Genomic DNA, 23,132 nt, shown 5'->3' with positions numbered 1-23,132 from the left:
AATGTTGTCAAAAAAACTTAGACAGCTCCGATTTATTCCTTTGATATCTTCAATTGCTTTGTTGAACTTTTGAATTTGAAACTGACACCCAGCACGATAAACATAATTTTTCAATGAATTAAATTTATACTTTTTATTGAAGTTTCTAACGATATATCGTAAGCAGAAATGATGGTGACATTTTGGTCCCGTCCAACCATTTGTTGGGTTGTTCACTGCTGCAATTATACCAGCATGTCGATTTGAAATTAAACACACCTTTTCATGTGTTACAATTTCTCTCAGGTGTTTCATACTTAGTGATCTCGAACAAGCCATCATATCGAGCGGTACTGTTCATGTAACAAGTGGAAAGTATTCGACATTCCATGCTCGCATTTTATGGTCGCTTGCTCACATTTTAACATGAACTACGAAGATTTTATTGAGGACTACTACAAATTGTCAACGTATGCTGAATGTTACTTTCCTCAATTTCAACCTGTACCGCATGAAGATTACTGGATCACACACCATAATATGCCCGTCTTACATCCTGATCCATCGTTGTTGAGAAGACCTGGTAGACCAAAAAGTTCACGTTACCACAACGAGATGGATTGGACAGAACCAACCACTCAACAACGATGTGGATTTTGTAACGGACATAATCGAAGAAAGTGTCCTTCGTTACTAAGACGGGCTCCAGATAGTTAGGGATTGAATAATAAATAATTTTTTTTATTATATATTCATTTTATTGTATATTCAATTTTTTTATTATAATTTATTGTATATTCAAATTTTTTTTATAATAATCTACTGTGTATTCAATTTTTTTTTTTGTAATCAATAAAGTTTTACATTATAATAATCTAATATATTCAATTTATAGTATAATAATCTAATATTCAATTTATTCAATTTGTTGTCTAATGATTATTCAATTATAGTATAATAATCTAATTTATTCAATTTATTGTCTAATGATGATTCAATTATAGTATGATTATTAGCTATTTTTTCTCTTTTTTTTATATATATTTCTATGGAAAGTTTAAATAAAGTGAAGACTCTCACTCTCTCCTAAGATCTCGGTCTCTCCTAAGATCTCGCTCTCGCTCTTGCTCTCTCTCAATATCTCGCTCTCTTTGTTATTGTTGTTATTTTTCCATTAATGATTACCAGCTTTCATTTATTCTGGAACAATCACAAACACTTTTTTGATTATGGATCCACTACCAGAAACTCAATGCGTAATCTTAGCATTCAATGTGTATTACTGAATAATCTCATTTTTCAATTATTCAACCATTTCATTTTACCAAGTTCAATGTTAGTCAGATTAGTCAATATAAACTAAATCTCGCTCTCTCCAACATTCTCGCTTTGAATCTCGCTCTCTCCTAAAATATTGCTTTGAATCTCGCTCTCTCTTAAAATCTCGTTCAACATCTCTCTCCTACTATCTCGCTTTGAATCTCGCTCTCTCCTTAATCTGCTTCAACCCACTTATCTCCTTAATCGCTTTGAAGTTTTGACATGTGTGTAACCTTTGACAACCTAATATACAAAATTTTGTTCGTAGACAAAGCTAATGCAATTCGAGTACACAGATACATATAGTATACCATCTCATTACTTTATTTCCTCTATGAGGGAAAAAGAAAAGTAATAAACTTGCAATCTCGAGGGTGGATGTGTGTCGAAACTTCAACTTTCGACAACCTAAGCAAGATTCGCGAGATTTCCCTTGTCGAGGGTTGAAGTTTCGGCCTATGTATTGTTTCCAAGTTTTTCTTTGTTCGTCGAGTTCTCAACGTTCGACCTCCACATTAGTCGAGTTCTCAACGTTCGACCTCCACATTAGTCGAGTTCTCAACGTTCGACCTCTAGCCTCGAACTCCCAAAACAACAATATTTCTCTAATAAGTTTCAAAACAACAATATTTCTCTAATAAGTTTTGAAAACAACAATATTAATATTAAAGATCGAAATTAAAAGTATGGGGAATAAATTGTTTAAAAAAAAAATCGTCAATCTTATTTTCCGACTGGACGAGGGTAACTCAAATTGCTGAACTTCTTTATCAATATTTCCGAAATTAACGGTTCCATCTCCATTCTCCACCGAGTAAAAGCCCTTCCAAGCATTTCGGGATGAGGACGAGAGGGTTGGCCACCAATGTGCAGAAAAATCAAAGCTGTGGGACAGACTGACGCAGTTGCTCGATTTCCATTGCATATTCAACTTCCTCTGCTCTGCTTCTTGTTTATGGCTAACCTATTTTCACCTCCCTGCTCTGTTCCCATTTCTTTCCCTCCTCTTCTCTAACTTAAACCCGTCCACCATCATGCTTCGCCTCCGCCGCAACTTCCATCTCTCCCGCCACTTTCTTCTCCTCAATTCCTTCTCCACCGCCGCCCCTCCGCCTCCTATTCACCTCCCACTCTCCCATCCCACTTACATTGTTTGGGGCTCCAATACCTCTGTTGGCAAAACCTTAGTTTCCGCTGGCCTCGTCTCCTCCTTCCTACTTTCCGATACTCCTTCCCATTTCCTCTATCTCAAGCCCATCCAAACCGGCTTCCCTGCCGATTCCGATTCCCGTTTCGTCTTCCAGAAGCTATCCTCCATATACCAACGCCGCCACGCCCGTCTCTCTCTTCTGGCCTCCGACCATGTTCTCAATGCTTCACTCCCCGTACTAAACTCCTTCTCCGGTTGCGGAATTGACGATGGTAGCCAATTGGCAATGTGCGCCCTGGGTCGGTATGAAGAACAACGGTTGGTGGGAGAGGAATCGGGTTTAGGTTCGAGGCTTATTTGTAAGACCATGTACGCCTGGAAAGAGGCTGTTTCTCCGCACTTGGCTGCTGAAAGGGAAAGCGGGCTGGTGGACGACGCTCTTGTGCTACAGTCGCTGCAGAGTTGCTTGACTTCTGGATTGGCAGCGAGTGGCGAGAGTGAGGGTGCAAAAACCAGAGCCATGTGTCTCGTCGAGACAGCCGGTGGGGTTGCTAGTCCAGGCCCTTCTGGGTCCCTTCAATGTGACTTATACAGGTTCCTATAACATTCGATCATTATACCATACCACGTAGTATGGATTATTCTATTAGTATTTTAGTACTGCATTATCCTCTTTCATGTTTCTTTCTATTTTTAAATTAAGCGCGGAGCACAGCATAGGAAGAAGTTTACGGGTTGCCAAAAAGGAAAATGCCATGCTTAATATTTGGCTGTCCGAAAGAAAATCACCTTTTTTTTGTTGGTTAGTTTTCAGTACTGTGGGTCATCGCCAAATGTGTAACCAATCTGAATTCGTCTCGGTTGGATTCTGGATCTATTCCAGATTTGCCAATGCCGAGATTGAGTCTCTTGTAAATTACATTATCTCTTAACGTGTTAGTTGCATTGTTCACAAGAGCTGAGCCTCCCTGGTGCTCGCATTGTTTGTACACCCTGTTATTTTTTATGAATATTCTGTATTTTCTTATAATGCAAAATATATCTTTACTGAGGTTGCTATTGCCTATTGTGCTGTTATTTCTGTGCTTCTCTTCGAGTTTTCTTTATTTTATAACTCCTTTTGGCGGCAGGACATTTCCATTATGTTTACTGACTAGAATAGAAATGCTAATTGTATTGTGTTATATTCTATGTTCCTCTGGAATCCATAGATGAACTTTAATGAATAAGCAATTATGATTAAGAATGAGTCGTTGATATATTTTACAATTTTCCCAGAGAAGGTTAGTATTAAACAATGGTTTGTATATAGCGTGTAAGTTTACTCGAATCCTGAGTTTCAGATTTTCATTTCATTCTATCAGGCCTTTTCGTTTACCCTGCCTTCTTGTTGGTGATGGCCGGCTGGGTGGTATTTCTGGGACAATTTCAGCATATGAGACTTTGAAACTTCGAGGTTACGATGTTTCTGCCATTATCTTTGCTGATAGTGGCCTTGCAAATGAAGTGGCGCTAAGTTCTCATCTTCGAAATAGGTAAAATCCCGTCCTTCTTCTGATTATTAGTCTTACTTCGCAGGAGGAAGTAAACACACAAGTGTCAGATGAATGTTATTCTATGGCATTAATATTTGCTTATTAGGAAATATAACTGTATTAAACAAAAATGGTTGCAGAAATGGAGGGGATAAGACCTCACCCAAGCAAAGCCCCACTAGGTTTGGAATTAGGCCCTCAAATGGTATTAATGGGAAAAAAAAGAAGTGCTAGAAAGATATCGATGAGAGGAAGCCTGTAACATGTGCAACGTCAAAAAACATGAAACTCAATGAAAGTGGGTGTTTCTATAAAAAAAACATGTGCAAAGTCAAGAAACTCAAAATCATCTCTCACGCCAAATATTCTATATAAGGGCTCTACAATCATTCAAATAAACAATTTAAGATTTGCTTTTGAAGTATATTCCTTCAAAAGATTGGATGCTAAAATCCAGTATTTTTCTTGGTATGCACTTGCAACATGGAAAAAAAAAAAAGCCAAACTTTTAACTTAAGAAAATTTACCCATTCAGGTATCCTTTACCACCCATATTTGAGTTCCCATTGGTAGGGCCACTCTGTATTGCCGATGGTCAACCAAGTTGTCTGTTATCACATGCCTGCAATGCAGTGGCCGCTAGTATGATATCATTTTTATTTCATTTTCCCTGATAAGCCATCTTTTCCTCATCTAAAGTCGTAATTTTTTTCAATTCAGTTATATTTCAGCTTTTGGAGGCATGTTCATTTACTTTTTCCTTTTAGGGTGCCAATTCTTGTGCTACCTCCCATTCCTGCTGATATAACAGACGACCTGATGGATTGGTTTGACAACTCTTGGAACGTATTTGTTTCTCTGAAGGAAATAATGTTATCAGCTTATTCAGAAAGACTTAACAGATTGAGAGAAATGCCAGAAAAGGCAAAGAATATTTTTTGGTGGCCATTCACCCAGCATAAACTTGTGGCAGATGAAGCTGTTACAGTAATTGATTCTCGCTGTGGTGAGAACTTCACTGTTTTCAAGGTGCAACTCATAATTTCTGTTACTAAATGATATATTTTTATATATTTTCAGCTTATAGTTTTACTCAGAGTTTCTCTCTTCGTTCTAGGCACATATAGTTTAATTCTCCATGCATATAGGTGCATATATGTGGAAGTCTTGCATTTGTATATTTAATAATTTTAATATTACTGAAACAAAATTTATTCAATAAAAATCTTATACGAGCTTACAAATCTATATTTATTTTATATTTTGAAAATGTTTTCCACGTTCCCCATTCTTTTTATTTATTTATTTATTTTTTTAAAGAAATTGTAACATCAGTTAGGAGTTGAATTCGTCTGAGAGATCCATGTTGAAATACCTATATTATTTTAACCTTTTGATTTCATTTATATTAAATGTTTTAATTTGCTGCCCTTGAAACTGACATTGCCTTGATTCCGCGTGCATGTATGATTTTTTATACTCCTTTTATTCTTTTTGTTCCTCTTGAGTTTTCTTTATACTTGATTGGCACGTAGCGTAAAAAAGTTAGAGTAATATATTATGTTTGCACTGCATGTTCTATATAGGATCAGGGTAATGAATTTATGACTCAACAATTTGATGCATGTGCCAGTTGGTGGACACAGGGTCCTGATGCTGCCTTACAGGTTAATTCTTGATCCTTATTTCCTTTATATCTCTATGGATTTGTTGCAGTTAATGTTATTAGTTTCATTTAGTTTTCAAGCTTTGGCTAGTCTCCACCATTGTCAATCCTAAAGATTCAAAGAGTTGGATTAGTATGCTTATCTCAGGCCATCCATTCAAGAATACCAAAGAAATTATTTGGAATAACATTCTTGCTGCTATTTTATGGAATATATGGGATGGAAGAAATGCTAGGATTTTCAACGACAAAGCCAGATCAACTGAAGAAGTCCTCCATTCCACTGTTTTCATTGCTTTCTTTTGGTGTAAATCTTCACCGGCACTACAAAACCATAGTTTCTCTTGTTAACAATTGGAAACATCTTTGGCATTCCTTATAACATGGAATTCTTTTGTATATCTTGGATATATATATATATTTCGATAGAAACAACTACTTTCATTGAGAAAGAATGAAAGAATACAATTGCATAAAAAAAAAAACCAAGTCACCCAACTAAAGAAAGGATTTCCAACTAGGTGAAATAGTAACTAGAGAGTAATTACAAAAAACCTTCAAAATCGAAGCCCAAAGAGAAACATGAAATATCACCAAGGACCGAACCTCCTAGGTTCTCTCTCCACACTCCTAAACGCTCTATTATTTCTCTCATCCCATAGGTCCCATAACAAAGCACACACCCTAACAAACCAAAGAAATTGCCCTTTCTCTCTGAAGGGCAGATGGAGAAAGAACTCCCCGATCATCAAACCAATGTCCCTCTGGCTAGCAAGCGGACATCAAACTCTTGCAAGAAATAGTTCCAAATGGATTTTGCAAATAGACACTCCTTGGATATTTTCAATATCAATAAAATTATTTCTTATCCAAATAAGCTTTGGCTAGTATCAATTTTAAAATAAAGAAGCAGAAGAAACTAGTCAATAGGTCTCTTTAATCAAAATAACCATTATGGAAAAACAAACATATCCAGCACAAGAATGATATCCTTTTAAGAAGGTTTTATCTCTCCATCAAACAAATAACGTAATCCCCGTTTCCTTTTACCCTCTTTTTTGTTCATTTTTTTCCCACCACTATGAATGTTGTTAGAGTTTGTAGGGGTGTATGTTTGTCGTTACCTAGTTTGTATGTCGTGATAGGAGTAGTGGTTTCAAATGGAGTGAATCAGGAAGGGTTTGGAGGTAACTATAGAATGATGTTATTGGTTAACTGGCTAACTCCAAAGCATTTGATTATCATAAAACTCACAAGATTTTAGTATCTTAGGTAGGTGACCATCATAGAGTTTAAACTCATTCTTTCTAAGTCCATCTCTATCTTTTCATGGGCTACAATGACCACTTGTCAACTCAAGATGGTTAAATGGTGAAGTTTCTTTTCATTAGTAATTCCTGTTATAGATTTATAATGTCCTTTAAGGTGTTTTTGTTTTTGTTAATACTTGCCTCTTTTCTTATCTTTTATTATAATCTTGAAATGGTAAATACTGTGCTTCTTTTACGCTCTTATGATATATTTATTTATTTATATATTTCTTTGTTTTAGCGCCCCATGATTTTACTTTAACGCATCTTTTGTTTAGGTGTTTTCAGACTGAGCTAGCAAGTGATATGGGTTATGCTGCTGCAAGATTTGGGCATGTAATGTTTCCAGAGAATGTGTATGAACCAGCTTTGGAATGTGCAGAGCTTTTGCTTGATGGTGTTGGAAAAGGTCATTACCTCTTTGTTTTAACCTATTTTTGTATATAGCCATGTCATGTATTTATTAAATGCTGCACACATATTTCGGCATCTTCCATATTTTTTTTTAAGAAGAAAAAAATTCATTATGTGAAAACTTCTTCTAAATTCCAATTACATTAATGCCTAACAATTTTTTCCCAAAAAAAAAAAGGTTAGGTTTTATAAACTCCCGGTTACCATACTACTCAAACTAAAATTTGATTCAATTATCTGTCAAGTACCCATAATTGAAATAGTTGGCCATGGAGTTCACATAAGATTAATTATTTGTCCAGTTCAAATATTTCACGATCTCCTCATCCAGGATAAACTTGAAGATCCTATGCTCGAATAAAATGTTCCGACTCCATATTATAACTGTACCTTGTAAATGGACCTATATAGTTATCTTAAAGCTGATTTAAAGTCAAATGGATACAAATATGAAAGTAGGTAGGAGAATTGGAGAAGAAAGAGTAATGGTATAGGTTATTGAATGAAAGGGTTAATTCTTTTCTTCGATCTTATTTCTTTATTTTTTGAGTTCTTTCTTCATATTTTCCTGTATTTAGGACAGGTATTTTTAGTTGGGTTCTTATGTATATTATGGGCAAATAATTCTTAGAGCTTAGAAAATTATTTTGTTATTCTCATCGGCACTTAAAAGTTGTTATGAGTGGCTTTGAGAGGTTTGAATTTAACTTATCTGAATTAGCTTTGATTCTATAGAAATTTCCACATCTATAAATTTTCTAGTTAAGGTAATCTATTTGTTGTGCAGTTGTGCTAAGTACCACAACAGTAATTGATGTGTGAAATGTTAACCTATTTTCCTTTTAACTTATGGTTTTGTTATGTACTTGTAAGTGTCTACTCCAATGATAAAATAAAATGGAGGTGAGAGTGATTGAATGATGAATCAATATTAACTGAAAAAGTGATTTGAGGCTTTTGTAATCTGTATATATATTTTAGAAACTTTCATTGAGAAAAAACAGAAGATGTAATCTCGAATATGATGAAGTTATGCTAAGCTATAGTTGTTCCAGAGGAGGGTTGTGTTAACCTTTTCCTACTTCCAAACTGTTTCAAATAGTTTGTACTCCACCCAGGTTCCATTTTTTGCAGGTTGGGCTTCTAGGGTGTATTTCTCAGATAATGGATCTACCGCTATTGAAATTGCACTAAAGATGGCCTTTCGGAAGTTTTCTATTGACCATGGAATCCATGATGCTCAAGAATGCAATGCGGAAGCACAACATACTGAGCTTGTGGTAAGCTGGTGGTAAAAAATCACGAGAGAGAGTTTTTGATAATCTCCGTATTATTCATCTTGATCCAAGGAGTACAAAGAGTTCTCTTTAAATAGTTACAAAAAACTAATTGACAGTTTATTAATGTAACAGACTTAACAGAAATAAAGATTAATCATAACAATAAATGGTTCTATAAACTATCTCTAATGGGTACAACATATATGGCAAGTACACTCAGACAGTGAGTGATCATGCTGCCAACGTTATTATGTTAGGACATCTAGTAGCATGCACAAAACATTGAGCTACTCTTTTCATTTGGGTGAGAGTTAGTTGTGGAGGAAAGACTTCTTGCAGAGAAGGTTGACCTTCCTTGGTGCAAGAGTTCCTTGATTGTATCGGAAGTTTTCTTTTCTAGAGAAAGGAGATTATGATCGTCATTTTTCTTCAATTATATTCTATACAGAATCTTCTTACTCTTCCTCTAGTTGACTGGGAAGTAGTTTGCTCATAATAATGCATCGGTGACAGATATGTCCTCAGTGGTTTGCAATAAACACCCTTTTTCTATCTCATTATTTCTCCATAATCTATATCGTCAATTAAACAGAGAATGTAAAGTATCTAGGTATTACTTGGCTGCCTGTGGTCTTACTACACAAGTTTATTTGTGTGTTCCACCTGTAATTGACTGTCGCTGACAATTATAATCATGCACGAAATTGTGGTGCAAGTTTCTTTCTTTCTTTCTTTCTTTTTTTTTTTTTTTGGGAAAGAACTTATAATTTATAGGTGACATTATCAAGATTTACCATTCCAGGTCTTGGCTCTCAATGGATCATATCATGGTGATACATTAGGAGCTATGGAAGCTCAGGCACCCTCGTGTTATACAGGCTTCCTGCAGCAACCATGGTATAAACTAGAGCTATGGTAGCTGTTTAGTTCATTCCAAAGAGTTTCAAAATATTTGTTTTAATTTATATTTTGGAGACGAAGCTTCTCATTAACTATAATGAAAGAAACAAATTTGAAATAAAAGAGCAAGTATATTCTTGTGGACATTGATTCTAAGATCAGGATTTATGAGATTGGTCACCATTGAATCTTCTCTAATAGTATCTATTTTTAACGTAAATTTTCTTTGGTTCTGTCAGCTAGAAATAATGTGACTGTATATATCCATTAGTGATTGGCTGCCAAGCATAGTCCATCCATAATGGATACCATGGAACTGGAAATGTTCAAATTTTATTAATATTTGTAGAAAAATTGTGTATCGATCAATGGACAAATTAGTTCTAATATATGATCTTAGAAAACTAGATAGCTGCTTTATATATATATATATATATATATATATATTTATTTATTTATTTTAATGCATGTGGGTTTGTGGCGTTTTGAGCTACTAGTGTGATCGTTGGTTGATTATTTGCGATGTATTATTATTACACTTGATGTGATCCAAGATCAAAATTATTAGTAGCAAGCAATAGTTTGATATGATTTTCTTAGGTGCTCCGATCTATATGAAATCCGGGCAAAAAACTTTGATGTCGCTTATCAGGTTTTTCAACATTGTTGATGTAGCTAGTCATGTAGCTCTCTTAGCGCAAAGAAAGCAAGTACTCTGTGTACCTTACTTGAGAGTTGAGTCTAATCAGTAATTCTTATTGCATGAAAGCCTCTTCTTGTGGTTCTTGTGCTTTCAGTCTTTTTTCATGTTTTTTTTCTAGCCCGTGACTTGTACTTTTACTAGTTTAATGAAGGATAATAGTTTATGGTCAAAAGATAGCAATGAAGGTCGTTGGGAGCATGCTTATACCATTTTTTGCATAATCGTAACAGGTATACTGGAAGAGGTGTTTTTTTGGATCCTCCTACAGTCTATATGCATAGAGGCAAATGGTATATTTCCTTGCCAGTTGGATTGCGGCCAGAGACCTTGAGACTTGAGAATGCTTGTAAGTGAATATAATTCTTCCCCGTTAAAGTGTATCTTGTTTTTGTTTATTGACATAATGTTATTTCTGTCAGTTTTCTGTTCACGCAATGAGGTATTTGATGAGAAAAGGGACCATTCAGATTTGGCTGGAATCTATTCAGCATATTTGTCTCAACAATTATCATATTCTTCAAAATCCAAGTCATTACTTGGAGCACTCATTATGGAGCCAGGTAACCAGGATATATTATCATCATAAACTTTTCCTTCGAATCATTTTGAGAATGCCTTTTCATTTGTGGTTTTCATTTAAAAAAAAAAAAGTTCCTATCGGATTACTAATCCATGAGATAGATAATGTCATGATCAACCAATTGTACTTGTTTATTTTGTTGAGGAGATATGAGATGGGTTGTGGGGGTGGGGAGTGGTTCGGAGAATGTTGATTCTTGAAATGTGTTGCTTATTATTATTTAATTTCCATTTATTTTAGTGCTAACTCAGATGGAAAAAGATATGCCTCGTATAATTAGTTTTTGTACCTCCGATGGGAAAGGATTTTGAAATCTGGAGTGTTCATGACTTCGGTTACATACTCAAGTCTTAAGTAGCTTAACTAACAACGATTGCAGTTTCCTTTAACTAATTAGTAATTATTTTATCATCTAACCTGGTAATTGTTATATAGTAATACAAGGTGCTGGAGGAATGCATATGGTGGATCCTCTCTTCCAACGAGTACTTGTGAAAGAATGCCAAGATAAAAAAATTCCTGTCATTTTTGATGAGGTTTTTACTGGTTTTTGGCGCTTGGGTAGTGAGGTTCGTAGTCATTCATCTTAATAAAATTTCCTTTGCTAGCTGGAACCAATAACGTGAAAGGGGTAATTCAAACTATCGGCTCCTTGCAGACTGCTGCGGAGCTACTTCATTGTGTGCCAGATATAGCCTGCTTCGCAAAGCTGATGACTGGTGGAATTATTCCGTTATCTGCCACATTAGCTTCAAACTCTGTATTTGAATCCTTTATTGGTGACTCTAAGGTAATTACTGCAATGGGTGTGATCATTAGCTACAATGTCTCTTTGTTATTATCTCTGTCTATTAGGCGAGCATAATCTTATGCCAGCTTATTTTGATTATTTTTATTTTTCTCAAGGGAGCATTCTTATACATTGCCGATTAGTTTTATTAGTGCTCAACCAAAATTTATCTGTAGACTTCTGTATGGTCGATATGTAGGATTGCTTTATGATCTGCTTAGCTTTCCTTAACTCTCTAATCAGAGCTGAAATGAGCTTTGCTCTCACAACTTTTTGTATCCACGATATGGTTAAATCCATTGTTTTCATGTTCTTTTTATAGCTTGAGGCCCTTCTGCATGGACACTCGTATTCTGCTCACGCTTTAGGCTGCACGGCTGCTGCTAAGTCCATTAAATGGTTTAAAAATCCTCAGACAAACCAGAATATCAATTGTGAAGGGACATCGCTCAGGGAGGCAAGTGCAATCTATTTTAAATTTGTTCTCAAGTGGATGGTCCAATAATTTCTCATGAATTTGTTTGAAAGGATTGTGAAGTTTAGGACTAGAGGGATTTGGATAATATCATACATCAGGGAAGAAGGGAGTAGAAAATGATACTCCTGAATATAGTTGTGGTTTTCTATAAGGCATTCTCATGATTAATACTTGCATTTAAAATTATTTTATAATTTGAAGGTCTTGCTAAAATACCTTTTTGTTGGATCCATTTGTTTTTTCAACGCTTACAGTTATGGGATGAGAATTTGGTTTTCGGGATCTCGTCACATCCTGCAGTTAAGAGAGTAGTAGCATTGGGAACTCTCTTTGCTCTAGAACTTCTAGCAGATGGCTTTAATGCTGGGTATGCTCGAACCTCCTCATCAACTTCAATTTCAAAAAAGCATTTTACTTGTATCATTTCTATGTATATTACGTGGCTAAGTTATGTGCAAATCGAGATAGATCTTGCCAGATGAACAAACAAAACGAAGGTTGCCAATTGTGCTTGGGAATTCTTTAATGAATACAGTAGTAATTACGTAATGCAGATAATGATTCATTCTAATTCTCCATAGTGAAAATTTTTGGCCCCAGTTGCAATAGTTGTCCCCTGCATTGCACCTGAAATCAAAGAAAAAGAAGATAAATTAAACCTGATAATCTGTTTGCTGGCTAGAGTGTGGCAGTTTCGAGTCGTACTAAACAAGTTCCGTACTTCATTACGAATCGCAATATGTGGGTGAATAAATTCATATCCGAATTCTTTGAAAATATGATTACTTTTAGAGTTAATTACTGGAGTTGATCGGTTTTGAACAGGTATGCATCCCTGTATTCAAGATCTCTTCTATTAAAGCTAAGGGAGGATGGGATTTATATGAGGCCACTGGGCAATGTTATATACCTTATGTGTGGACCCTGCACAAAACCAGATCGCTGCAGCCAATTACTAATCAAACTCCTAAGCAGATTGGATGAGTTTATCAGCGAGCCCAGGGAAAATTTGAATTCCTGTCATTCATGAAAGACAGCAATGGTTCTTACTCTATCAGCCACTTTTGGTCGCTGTATTAGTGCTGTAGTAACTCATGTAGCAAGTTTGATTCAAAGAAATGTCTCATTACTCTCTTTTCCTCATTAATATTGTTATGTTTAGTTATTTGTTCTTTCGTTTTTGCTTGGACCGTTAAAATTTAGAACTATTTAAAAACATTGTAGAATGAGGAATCTGCTGATGATCACTAAGCTAAGCCCCTTTGGTCTAATATATGCAATTTGGTAGTGAATAAAAGTTCACTGTTAAAGATATCAAATTGATGTTTAATTAAGAAATACTTAAAAAGTTGATCCATTTGAAATTATATAAAAATCAGATTATGATAATTTGAAAATTGTAGATTCATTTTTAGATGCAGTGCAATCAAACAAATTTGTTATTAAAATTATATTTAAAAAATGATCAAACAAATAAATATTTTCCCCAAACATCTTAAATGTCAGGTGCATAAATTTTTATCCCACGCTAATAGGTGGGTTTTCACTCAACATTCCCACTTTTGCATTTTGTTTTTTCAAATCTTTTTATTTCTCTCTCTGTTTTTCGTTCCTTTTTAGTTTTTCCTTTATCTTCTATATTTTATTCTCTCTCTCTCTCTCTCTTTTTTTTTTTTAATTTATTATTTCAACTTTTTTTTTTAAATAACTTTTCTTGTTTTTATGATATTATTTTACATGTTTTTTCTTAACATATTTATTTTCCTATTGTATTATTTATCTTTCTATTTTTGTTTTTTTTTTTATTTTCTTATTTCTTGACTGTTATCATTTTTTTTCATCGTGTTCTTTTTTCCTTCTGTGAATGAAACTTAAATTATATTGTTTAAAATTATTTTAGAACATTGACTTAAAATAATAAATTAAATAACTAATTATTTAAAATCAACTAGAGTAAATTAATTATTGAAAATTAAATTTGGTTGAATTTAATACTTTATTATTACACAAAATTGATATTTACTAATCCTTTAAAAAATATTAATTAATTAACTAATAATAGAGTAAGTAAATTTTTAATTAAATAATCTTGTACATTTGTACTTCTAGTTCTAATCTATAATTATAGTTATTTTTAAAATTAAAAATATAATTTGATTATTTAAAATAATTAGTTTATATCAACTTCTTTTGTATATATATATATGACTTATAATTGACATTAATTGATTGGCTAATTAACTCTTTAGTGAACAAAACTCTAGAAAAAAGAAAGAAAATGGATATTTAAATTTACTTATCAATATTATTTTTTATTAAAAAATTGATAGTAAAAATGTGCTATATAAAAAAATTAATTGATAATAAATATATTCAACTAGAGGATAGGTGGGTAAATTTGATAAAATTCTAATGGTTTAAAGTTAATTTAATAACTTAATGTAATAAAAATAAATTAACAAACAAAATTTAATTACTGAAATTGATTGTGATTAATTTTATACTTTAATTGTATAGAAAAGTATAACACATACTCACACATCCTATTCTCATTAACATACATAACCAAACATAGTTATCTTCAGGTATCTTATACCTAAACATTCATAAAACCTTAAACCAAATGCTCTTTAGTTTTCAAGGTGAGAAATGAAAATAGTAATATTTAGATTGAAACTTACCGTACTTTAACTTCTCCATGTCCTGAGCAAAGTTTTTGGTTATCCCTCTTTTATAGTCAAAAGTAATTCTGTAATAGTACATGACCATGACATTACTAAAGTTTACGAGTCTTTCCTTTTTCGTAGTTCAACAATTGCAAGAGGTCGAGTATTGTTGTCTTATATACAGTTATGCTTAGATTGACAAAGTTTACAAGAACTCATCTATGCAGGACGACGACTAATTTTAGGCCTAATGTCTATCCCTTGAACGATGAGGCCACTCTTAGAATAATTGCAATTAACCTCCTTAAGAAAGAACTCAATTTCATCATCTCCACCATTATTGTGAAGCTCTCCCAACTCGATTTCAAACCAACCATCATGCCTCTCCTGTGGCTGTTTTGCCCTTGACATGCTATTGCCAAGTGGATTTCTTCTCAAACACGGTGTACGACGGCGGCGCTTCGGTGGAGCATTGTCTAAAAAGGGGTCCAAGCAAACTCTACTTGTCCAGCATTCCCCAGCAACAATGGCCACTGCTGCATCAGCAGCAACTATATCAAACCCATAATACCTACGTTCACTCATCTTAAACACAAAGTAAGCTGCATAAGTTGTTGCAGGACACAACATTTTGCAGCTTAACTTTCCTTTAATTTCAAGCCACCAGACGTTGAGGAGAACAGCTACCTCAGCAAACCTGATTTCACACACTACATTAAAGGACCAAAGTATTGGGAGTGGAAGAAAAAGAAACAAGATAAAGATTGGGATTTGAGGCAATCAAATAAACTTAAACCTTGACTCAGGATGAGGCTCCCAAGTCCAATAGACAGGCATATCACTCCAAACAATTGACAGGTCCCTTGCACCAAGCATTATGCATTTCTTACCACTCCATTTATCCAATGAAAAGCTCTGCCAAATACCAACCACTGAGCCCACTCAGTTTATATGCATACAAACAGAGTGCATGGAAGATATCCTTATGAGCCACTTCTCTGTTCTTTGGGAATCAGACTCATCAAACAAGTGTATATACAATAAAAAATCTGTACTTGGAAACTTTCTTAAGGGAGGATACAGAAAACAAAAGGTTGTTGGAACTCACGCATGAAATAGAACACAAGAAATTGGATTTTAGATATCAACCATTCGAGTGCATGTAAACATTTTAGCAACATTTCAATAGATTTTGTTGAAATCGAAGACCACTTCAAAAGTTTTGGTCATATATTTTCAATTTAGTTTGTATTTGATGATCTACTATTTTAAAAGTGACACTCTTGGTCCTCTAATTTGAACTTTACTTCTATTTGATCTCTAACGTATGATATGGTTTGTACTTGATCCTTGAGTTGGATAGATTGTAAATGAACTAACAGAAAGATGACATAGTAGTTACAATATGTTGATTATTGACTTGATGAATTAGTTGTGAAAATATGTATGATTTCTTGAGTGCTAGAGGTTTATTTATTGCAGGAAACATTTAAATGATGCATCTAGTTTATTGATACATTCTCTAAAAGCCCTCTTGAGTACATTTGATTTCATATTTACCAACCCATCTTCTATTAATAACTTTAGAAATCTCAGAAAGATTATCATTTGCATAAGATCAACTCTTTTTTGAACTTTGACACGTACAATTCCCTCAAAATCATAGAATATTCTCATGTTTTTTTTCTTGTGCCATTACATAGTTAAAATGTTTGGGATAGGAAAGATATATGTTTTAACCAATTAAATTATGTTTACATAAGGAACTCAAAATTTAAAGTCAAATCATACAAAATAATCCTTTTAACTTTGATATAAGTGTCAATTATTTCCTATACTTGCAATGTTTCATTCATACCTTCTAAAACAAATACTTCCTGAAGGTTTTTTTCCCTATTAAAATAAGATGGTAGTTCTTGGAAGGCAAATACAAAATTATTTACAAAATTATTCACATAAATTGATATGATAATTGATGTGGAAAGTTAGGTAAACGGTTTTGGCGACATTGACATGAAATAAATGATACTAATTATCTTAATCCTCTATATTAATGTAAATAATTCTATGAGTTGTTTTTAAATAAAGAAAAATAAACTAAATTATTTATAAATATAACAAAATTTCACGATCTATCAGTGATAGACCGTGATAGACATCTATCAATATTAGTAATAGATGTCTATCGTGGTATATTATAGACAATCATTGATAGACATTGACATTTTGTAATACTTGAAAATATTTGCAACCATTTTACTGTTTATAACAATTACCCTAATTTTATGTATGTTTTCTAATTTATACACTGTTATGTCAATTTCGATTTTTTTTTTAATTTTCTCATAAAACATTTTGTTTTTTTTTTTTTATTAAATATAAAGTTCAAGAGTGTTTTTTAAAACAAATTTTGATATTCAAGTTAAGAAATAAAATTTTTCAAAATCTATGAACAATTGAAATCTAGTTTAGACTCCAGAGTTAAAAGAGATATTTGATATAATTTGAGTTGTTAAATTACAATAATATGCCTTTAAAAAGTACACAATAAGTTACTAATAGGTACTTGTTTTTTTTTTTTTGCTTTCCGTAATATTCCAATCAGTTAATCTCACCCTACCTAATCTCATGTAACGACGGGACTAATTTACGTTCATCTTGACTAATCCACAACATAATTTGTTTGATTCTATCGTATTTAAATATAAAAAATTTATAGAATATTAAATCCGAGTAAATTACTACCATAATCGAACTCATTAACTCTGAGATATTTATCATAGTCATGCACTATTTATCAATAGGCAAACTCATAAGGGTTGAAAGTCACTGTTAACTTGAATAGTCAACATTATGAAGAGAAAAAATATCTCCATGGCCGGTGTAAGGCTCGCGTCAGCCGACAACTCATGAAACTCCGGCCAGCCGCGAGTCACTTTGAGTTTAGAGAAAATAGGGGAATCAGAAAGCTTACCTTGTTGCCGTCGTCAATCAGCAGAGGGCTATCGCAGAGGGAGAAAAAGGTCTCCTTCTTCGGACTCGAAATTGGATCAAAATTGAGGTTGCTAGGTTTTCGCCGAGAAATCAGAAGCTCCCAATCGGTGGGCAGGAATCGGTCCCACACGATGTCCGACTGCGAAGCCGCAACGAAAGTCCTGCAAACCGCCGACGATCTGCAGACATCCGGTGGAGTGGTCAGCGACAAGATTTTAGCTACGACTCCTTCTGGCAGCGAAGAGAAATCAGAGATTTCTTCCTCCGTTGCCTTCCCTTTTTCTTCTTCTTCCATCAATTCAAAGATTGCAAAATAATACTGAATTTACTGATTTGATTTTTATTTTTAGGGACAAAGAGATAATATATCCTTCATTCCTTCTCAACCTCCCCAAAATAAAGTCGTCTCCTTCCACAAATAACTTTCAAAATTAATAATGTTAAAAAACGAATATTCTACCCATGTGTTGTCTTATCTTTTAATTTTTTAAAAACAATTTATCTTTTAAATTAAAAATCAATTAATTTTAATTTTAAATATTGGTTATATGACATAAGTTGCTTTGTGTATTTGTGGATTGTGCTCATACGACGACGTTCAATGTTTTGTGCTACTCACCACCTTTCATTTGTACGTCGAACTTTGAACCCTCGATCTTACCCTTCTTAACATTATTATTGAGGCTGTTTAATTATCATTCCGGATACCTTTCTCTATCAAAAAATTGTATTTCTAAATTTTTATAAGATCTCCCTGTAATTCCTTCCAAAGCTTGTTGAATAAATTTTACGAATTCTGTTGTCTCAGCAAGTCTGACTAAATAACGAGCTAATGAATCTCCTTTTTTTTGCAACTGAACTTTCCAATCAAATTCGAGAGCGAGAGCGAGATTTTGAGCTTGAGCGTGAGCGAGAGTAAAATAGCGAGATTTTGATAGAGAGCGAGAATACCGTACAAATTTCCCTTTTTTTCCTTTTTAATTATTACACATTCCACCTTCTTCTTTCTAATCCTCTTTTTTTTTTTAATTTTCCATTTTATAAAAATAATTTCTAAAAATATTTTATTATTTTATTTAAACTCTAAAAAGAATAAATTTAAAAAAATAACTCATAAAAATAAAAAAAATGTAAATCAAATATCTCATTTATATAAAAATAATTACAAAAATCAATGTGTCCCACAAGGCGGACGCCGTCGATTTCGAGCTAGTTATCGTCATCGACTTCGAACTTGAGTTGCTCGGGTTCTTCTTGATGTTGCTATGATACCTCTACAGGTGCTTCATAATATAAATATTCATTATGCTCTCCACGACCCCGACCATGTCCATGCACATATGAAGACGAAGGACCAGCCTCTGAATCATAATGTCCTGAACCAAATGCTGGCATCATCATCATCGGACTATTTCGACTCCCGGACGAGTGACGTAGAGCGCTTGTGATATTATATATACCAATGAATATATTCTGGAGTGACATCCATGTCAAATTGTTCAAAAGAAACCCCCACTGCTATAAACCTTGCACGATATGTCGCATCGCACTACCAAATGTGCAAATTTTTTGGACCAATCTCCAGTCCTTAGGTTCAATATCATGCAGTACGGGTTCAGTAATTACAAGGCGATGGGACATCCTGCTGAAAACCGAATTGTCTCATCACCCTGTCAGGAAGATGCCACTCACAAATGTGAAAACATATGAAGAGGACTCATCGTCCACCATATGTTTTGACCATTCGTACAAAACTTAGGCAAAGTATGCACAATAATTTTGTACGGGCTCCAAATAACCTAAAACACAAAATATTATTATTAGAGATATTAAAGACAAATACAATAAAAATGTGAATAAAATAATCAATTAAGTTTAGTGTAATGTACCTGTTCAGGTTGAAGCAGATCAAACATGTATCTATACTGGTTGACTACATGTGTGGCTGTCTTAGTCACACAAAATTTGTCTCTCCACTTAAATTTTTAAAATTGATAATTTAGAATTTAAATTAACTAGATCAGTGATATAAAATTAAATTGAATTAAAAATATATCGAGAACACGTAGGCTCGTCCAACTAACTGAGCGTCATTAACATGATGTAGCTGTGGAGCCATTATTGGAAATTGTTCCCAAGCCCATAGTTGTAAAGGTATGAAAGGCCCAGCTATCTCTCGAAACTCAGGTCTTGTTGCTTTGCATAGTTGTCTATACAACCATGCCAAAGCATGTTTCCACCCCACGAATACCGCCCCGCATCATGGAGGTTAGCTAACAGTGGCAGGAACATCAAGTGAACAAAATGACTTATTTATCTGAAAACAGACTTCCACCCATCATTTGTAGTATATATGCCTCGCACATATCTTATGACGGTTTCCTCGTCTGCATCATCTTGTGAGCTCACGAAATTGTGTTCCTAACCATATTAAACTTAACCTCGATCCTTTAATTTTGTCGACAGGGGGTCGTACAGTCGACAAACTTCTAACCAGTCATCGTAACATCACTCCGGTGACCTGCTCACCGTCAACAGGTAACCCCAACAACACTTCTATGTCTTGTAGAGTGAAAGTGCACTCTCCAACGGACATATGGAATGTAATGCGTCTCGGGCCTCCATCTCTCGATCAAGGCTGTGATCAGATGCCAGTCCAACTGAATAAATCCTAATTTGGCAACCCTATAGAATCCAGATGTGCGCAATAGTGGTATATTCGAGGGTGGAGGTGGGATAGTGCACTGGAGAACTGCTTCTCGACGTCTGCAAGATATTTCTCCAGTAGTACGATCTCGCCATACAACATATGATTGATGAATGGATTGGTCGTACAAAACATCGGGGGTCTGGGTTTAAAGCCATGATCTGAAAAAAATATATATATTAAAATTGACTATAATTGAATAGTAGAGAAAAGTGTGAGGGTAAGAATAATGTAAAACTTTATTGATCACAATAAAAAAAAAATGAATATACAATAGATTATTATAAAAAAAAATCGAATATACAATAAATTATAATAAAAAAATTGAATATACAATAAATTATAATAAAAAAATTGATATACACTAAATTGAATATATAATAACAAAATTATTTTTATTTTCAATTCCTAACTATCTGGAGCCCGTCTTAATAACGAAGGTTTATTGATTATGTCCTAACTGGTTACAAATCACAATCGTTGTCGAGTGACTGATTCTGTCCAATCCATCTCGTTGTGATAACGTGAACTTTTCGGTTTACAAGGTTTTCTCAACAACGATGTGGATTGCTATCCAATACAATTGCATGTATCTGAATGCTATCATTCCTTTATACAATTGCATATTGTCAACGTCTACAGGAGCTACAATTGGGTCATGTTCCCGAATGCTATCCAATACATTCATATCCAAATCATTGAATGTATTGGAAAGCATCTCATATTCACGACCATCTCGAAATCCACTCTTAAATTCGTCATCCGTTTATGTTCTGAAGTCTCTATACAGGTTGTTAGCCGCCATATCTTCATTATCACATGGCGATGCAATTGACTCCGGATCAGGATTGATATTAAATTTTTTAATTTATAAACATAAACTTTTTAAGTTTTATGAACATCAACTTTTTTAAAACATAACAATAAATTAAACTTTTTTAACTTTTTTTAAAAATAACACACAAATTAAACTTTTCAAATTAAAATTAGGTAAACTTTTTAAAACTATTTTTCTCAAATTTAATACAAAATAAAAATTTAAATTAAATTAAACTTTTTCAAACTATTTTCAACTATATTTTCAAAGTTAATACTAGAAATATCAACTTATCACAATAAACATAACAACAATAATTTTCATATGAATAAACTAAAATTTTCAAACTATATTAAACTTTTGAAACTATACTTAACTTGTTAACTATCACAAAAATTTTGTATTAAACTATAAATATCAACTTCTTAAACACAACAATAAACTAAACATTTTAACACATATAAACATAAAAGTTAATACTAAAGAAATTAAATATCATATGAATAACTAAAATTTTCTAACTATATTAACTTTTGAAACTATATTAAACTTGTTAACTATCACAATAATTTTTGTATTAAACTATAAATATCAACTTCTTAATATACACAATAAACTAAACATTTTAACACTATAACATCAAAGTTAATACAAAATAAATCAAATATCATAAGAATAAACTAAAATTTTCAAATATCATAAGTTCAACTCACAGATTCGATGGTAGTTCTCTTTTTTCCTTCAAAGTGACAAGTTCACCCTTTTTTTCCTATTATTTGTTATCTGACAACAATTACAAAAAATTAAAAAAAAAACTAGAATCTATAAAAAAAATAATAATATAAGAACAAAAATAAAATTTATAATTATTCTTAAAAAATAAAAATTTAGTAGAGTAACGAACCAGTATAGTTGTGTGAGGATAATTTGTATTAAATGAAATACAAGAAGAGAAATGGAAATGGAAATGGAAATGGAGGAGAGAAAGGATGATTTCGAAGGCTTATTTTCGAAGGCAGTGAGGGGGTAGTGAGCTATGAAGGGGCAGTGAGGAAATCAAGGAGAAAGAAGTGAGCAAAATCAAGGGCAGTGAGTCCTTCAAAAATTATCGAGGTAGTGATTGAGGAAAAATGAAGAGGATGGTGGTTTAAAAGGATGTAGGTCGAGTGTTCAACACTTGACCCACGGGTTTAGGGTGGTTGAAAAGGCATTAAGGCTATGGCAGAGGGGCATGAATGCGTCAATGAATGCATGGAATCGGAGCAGGGGAATTAGATAACGTCAATGCATGCAGGGAATCGTGCAGGGGAATCGGAGCAGGGGTAGCTTGGTGATATATATGCACTTTTTCAGACTTATGGAAAGTAAATAAAGTAAAGATGATTTCCATGTGGCAGACCACGTCAGTTGACTGGTTGGTCGTTTAATCCATGTGATAGACTCAAGCTCGCTCTCGCTCACAATCTCGCTCTCACAATCTCGCTCTCTCCTACAATCTCGCTTTCAATTTGCACTCTCCTACAATCTCGCTTTTAATCTCGCTTCTCCCATCTCGCTTTCCTCCTACAATCTCGCTTACAATCTCGCTCTCTCTTACAATCTGCTTCACCCACTCTTATCTCTTGTCGAGGATTGAAGTTTCGACTTATGTATGCCAGAACTTCAAACTTCGACAACCTAATATACAAAATTAGCGAGATTTCCTTTTCCTTGTCGAGGGTTGAAGTTTCGACTTATGTATGTCGAAACTTCAACCCTCGACAACCCTAATTTACGTATTGTTTCCAAGTTTTTCTTTGTTTGTCGAGTTCTCAACGTTCGACCTCTACATTAGTCGAATCCT

The 23,132-nt window shown here is 33.8% G+C and overlaps 2 protein-coding genes across 2 annotated transcripts; one reads left to right on the top strand and one right to left on the bottom strand.

The window, feature by feature from the left end:
• The first annotated feature begins 2,077 nt into the window (after positions 1 to 2,077).
• Positions 2,078 to 13,402, top strand: LOC120070871 (bifunctional dethiobiotin synthetase/7,8-diamino-pelargonic acid aminotransferase, mitochondrial). Its single transcript, XM_039022763.1, has 14 exons — positions 2,078 to 3,043; positions 3,814 to 3,984; positions 4,752 to 5,013; positions 5,571 to 5,651; positions 7,249 to 7,369; positions 8,509 to 8,654; positions 9,457 to 9,551; positions 10,488 to 10,603; positions 10,677 to 10,817; positions 11,273 to 11,406; positions 11,496 to 11,627; positions 11,950 to 12,084; positions 12,360 to 12,472; positions 12,931 to 13,402. The coding sequence occupies exons 1-14, from the start codon at positions 2,334 to 2,336 to the stop codon at positions 13,133 to 13,135; spliced, it is 2,562 nt and encodes an 853-aa protein (XP_038878691.1). The 5' UTR covers positions 2,078 to 2,333; the 3' UTR covers positions 13,136 to 13,402.
• Positions 13,403 to 14,806: 1,404 nt separating this feature from the next.
• LOC120070872 (F-box protein PP2-B10-like) lies at positions 14,807 to 18,184 on the bottom strand. Its single transcript, XM_039022764.1, has 3 exons — positions 17,746 to 18,184; positions 15,568 to 15,686; positions 14,807 to 15,468 (listed from the first exon to the last, which is right to left on the bottom strand). The coding sequence occupies exons 1-3, from the start codon at positions 18,058 to 18,060 to the stop codon at positions 14,991 to 14,993; spliced, it is 912 nt and encodes a 303-aa protein (XP_038878692.1). The 5' UTR covers positions 18,061 to 18,184; the 3' UTR covers positions 14,807 to 14,990.
• Between the last annotated feature and the right edge of the window lie 4,948 nt (positions 18,185 to 23,132).

This window comes from Benincasa hispida, chromosome 2, assembly GCF_009727055.1.
Source record: "Benincasa hispida cultivar B227 chromosome 2, ASM972705v1, whole genome shotgun sequence".
Classification (NCBI taxonomy): Eukaryota; Viridiplantae; Streptophyta; class Magnoliopsida; order Cucurbitales; family Cucurbitaceae; genus Benincasa; species Benincasa hispida.
Note: the sequence above shows the minus strand (reverse complement) of the source record. Positions and strands in the feature narration are given on the sequence as shown.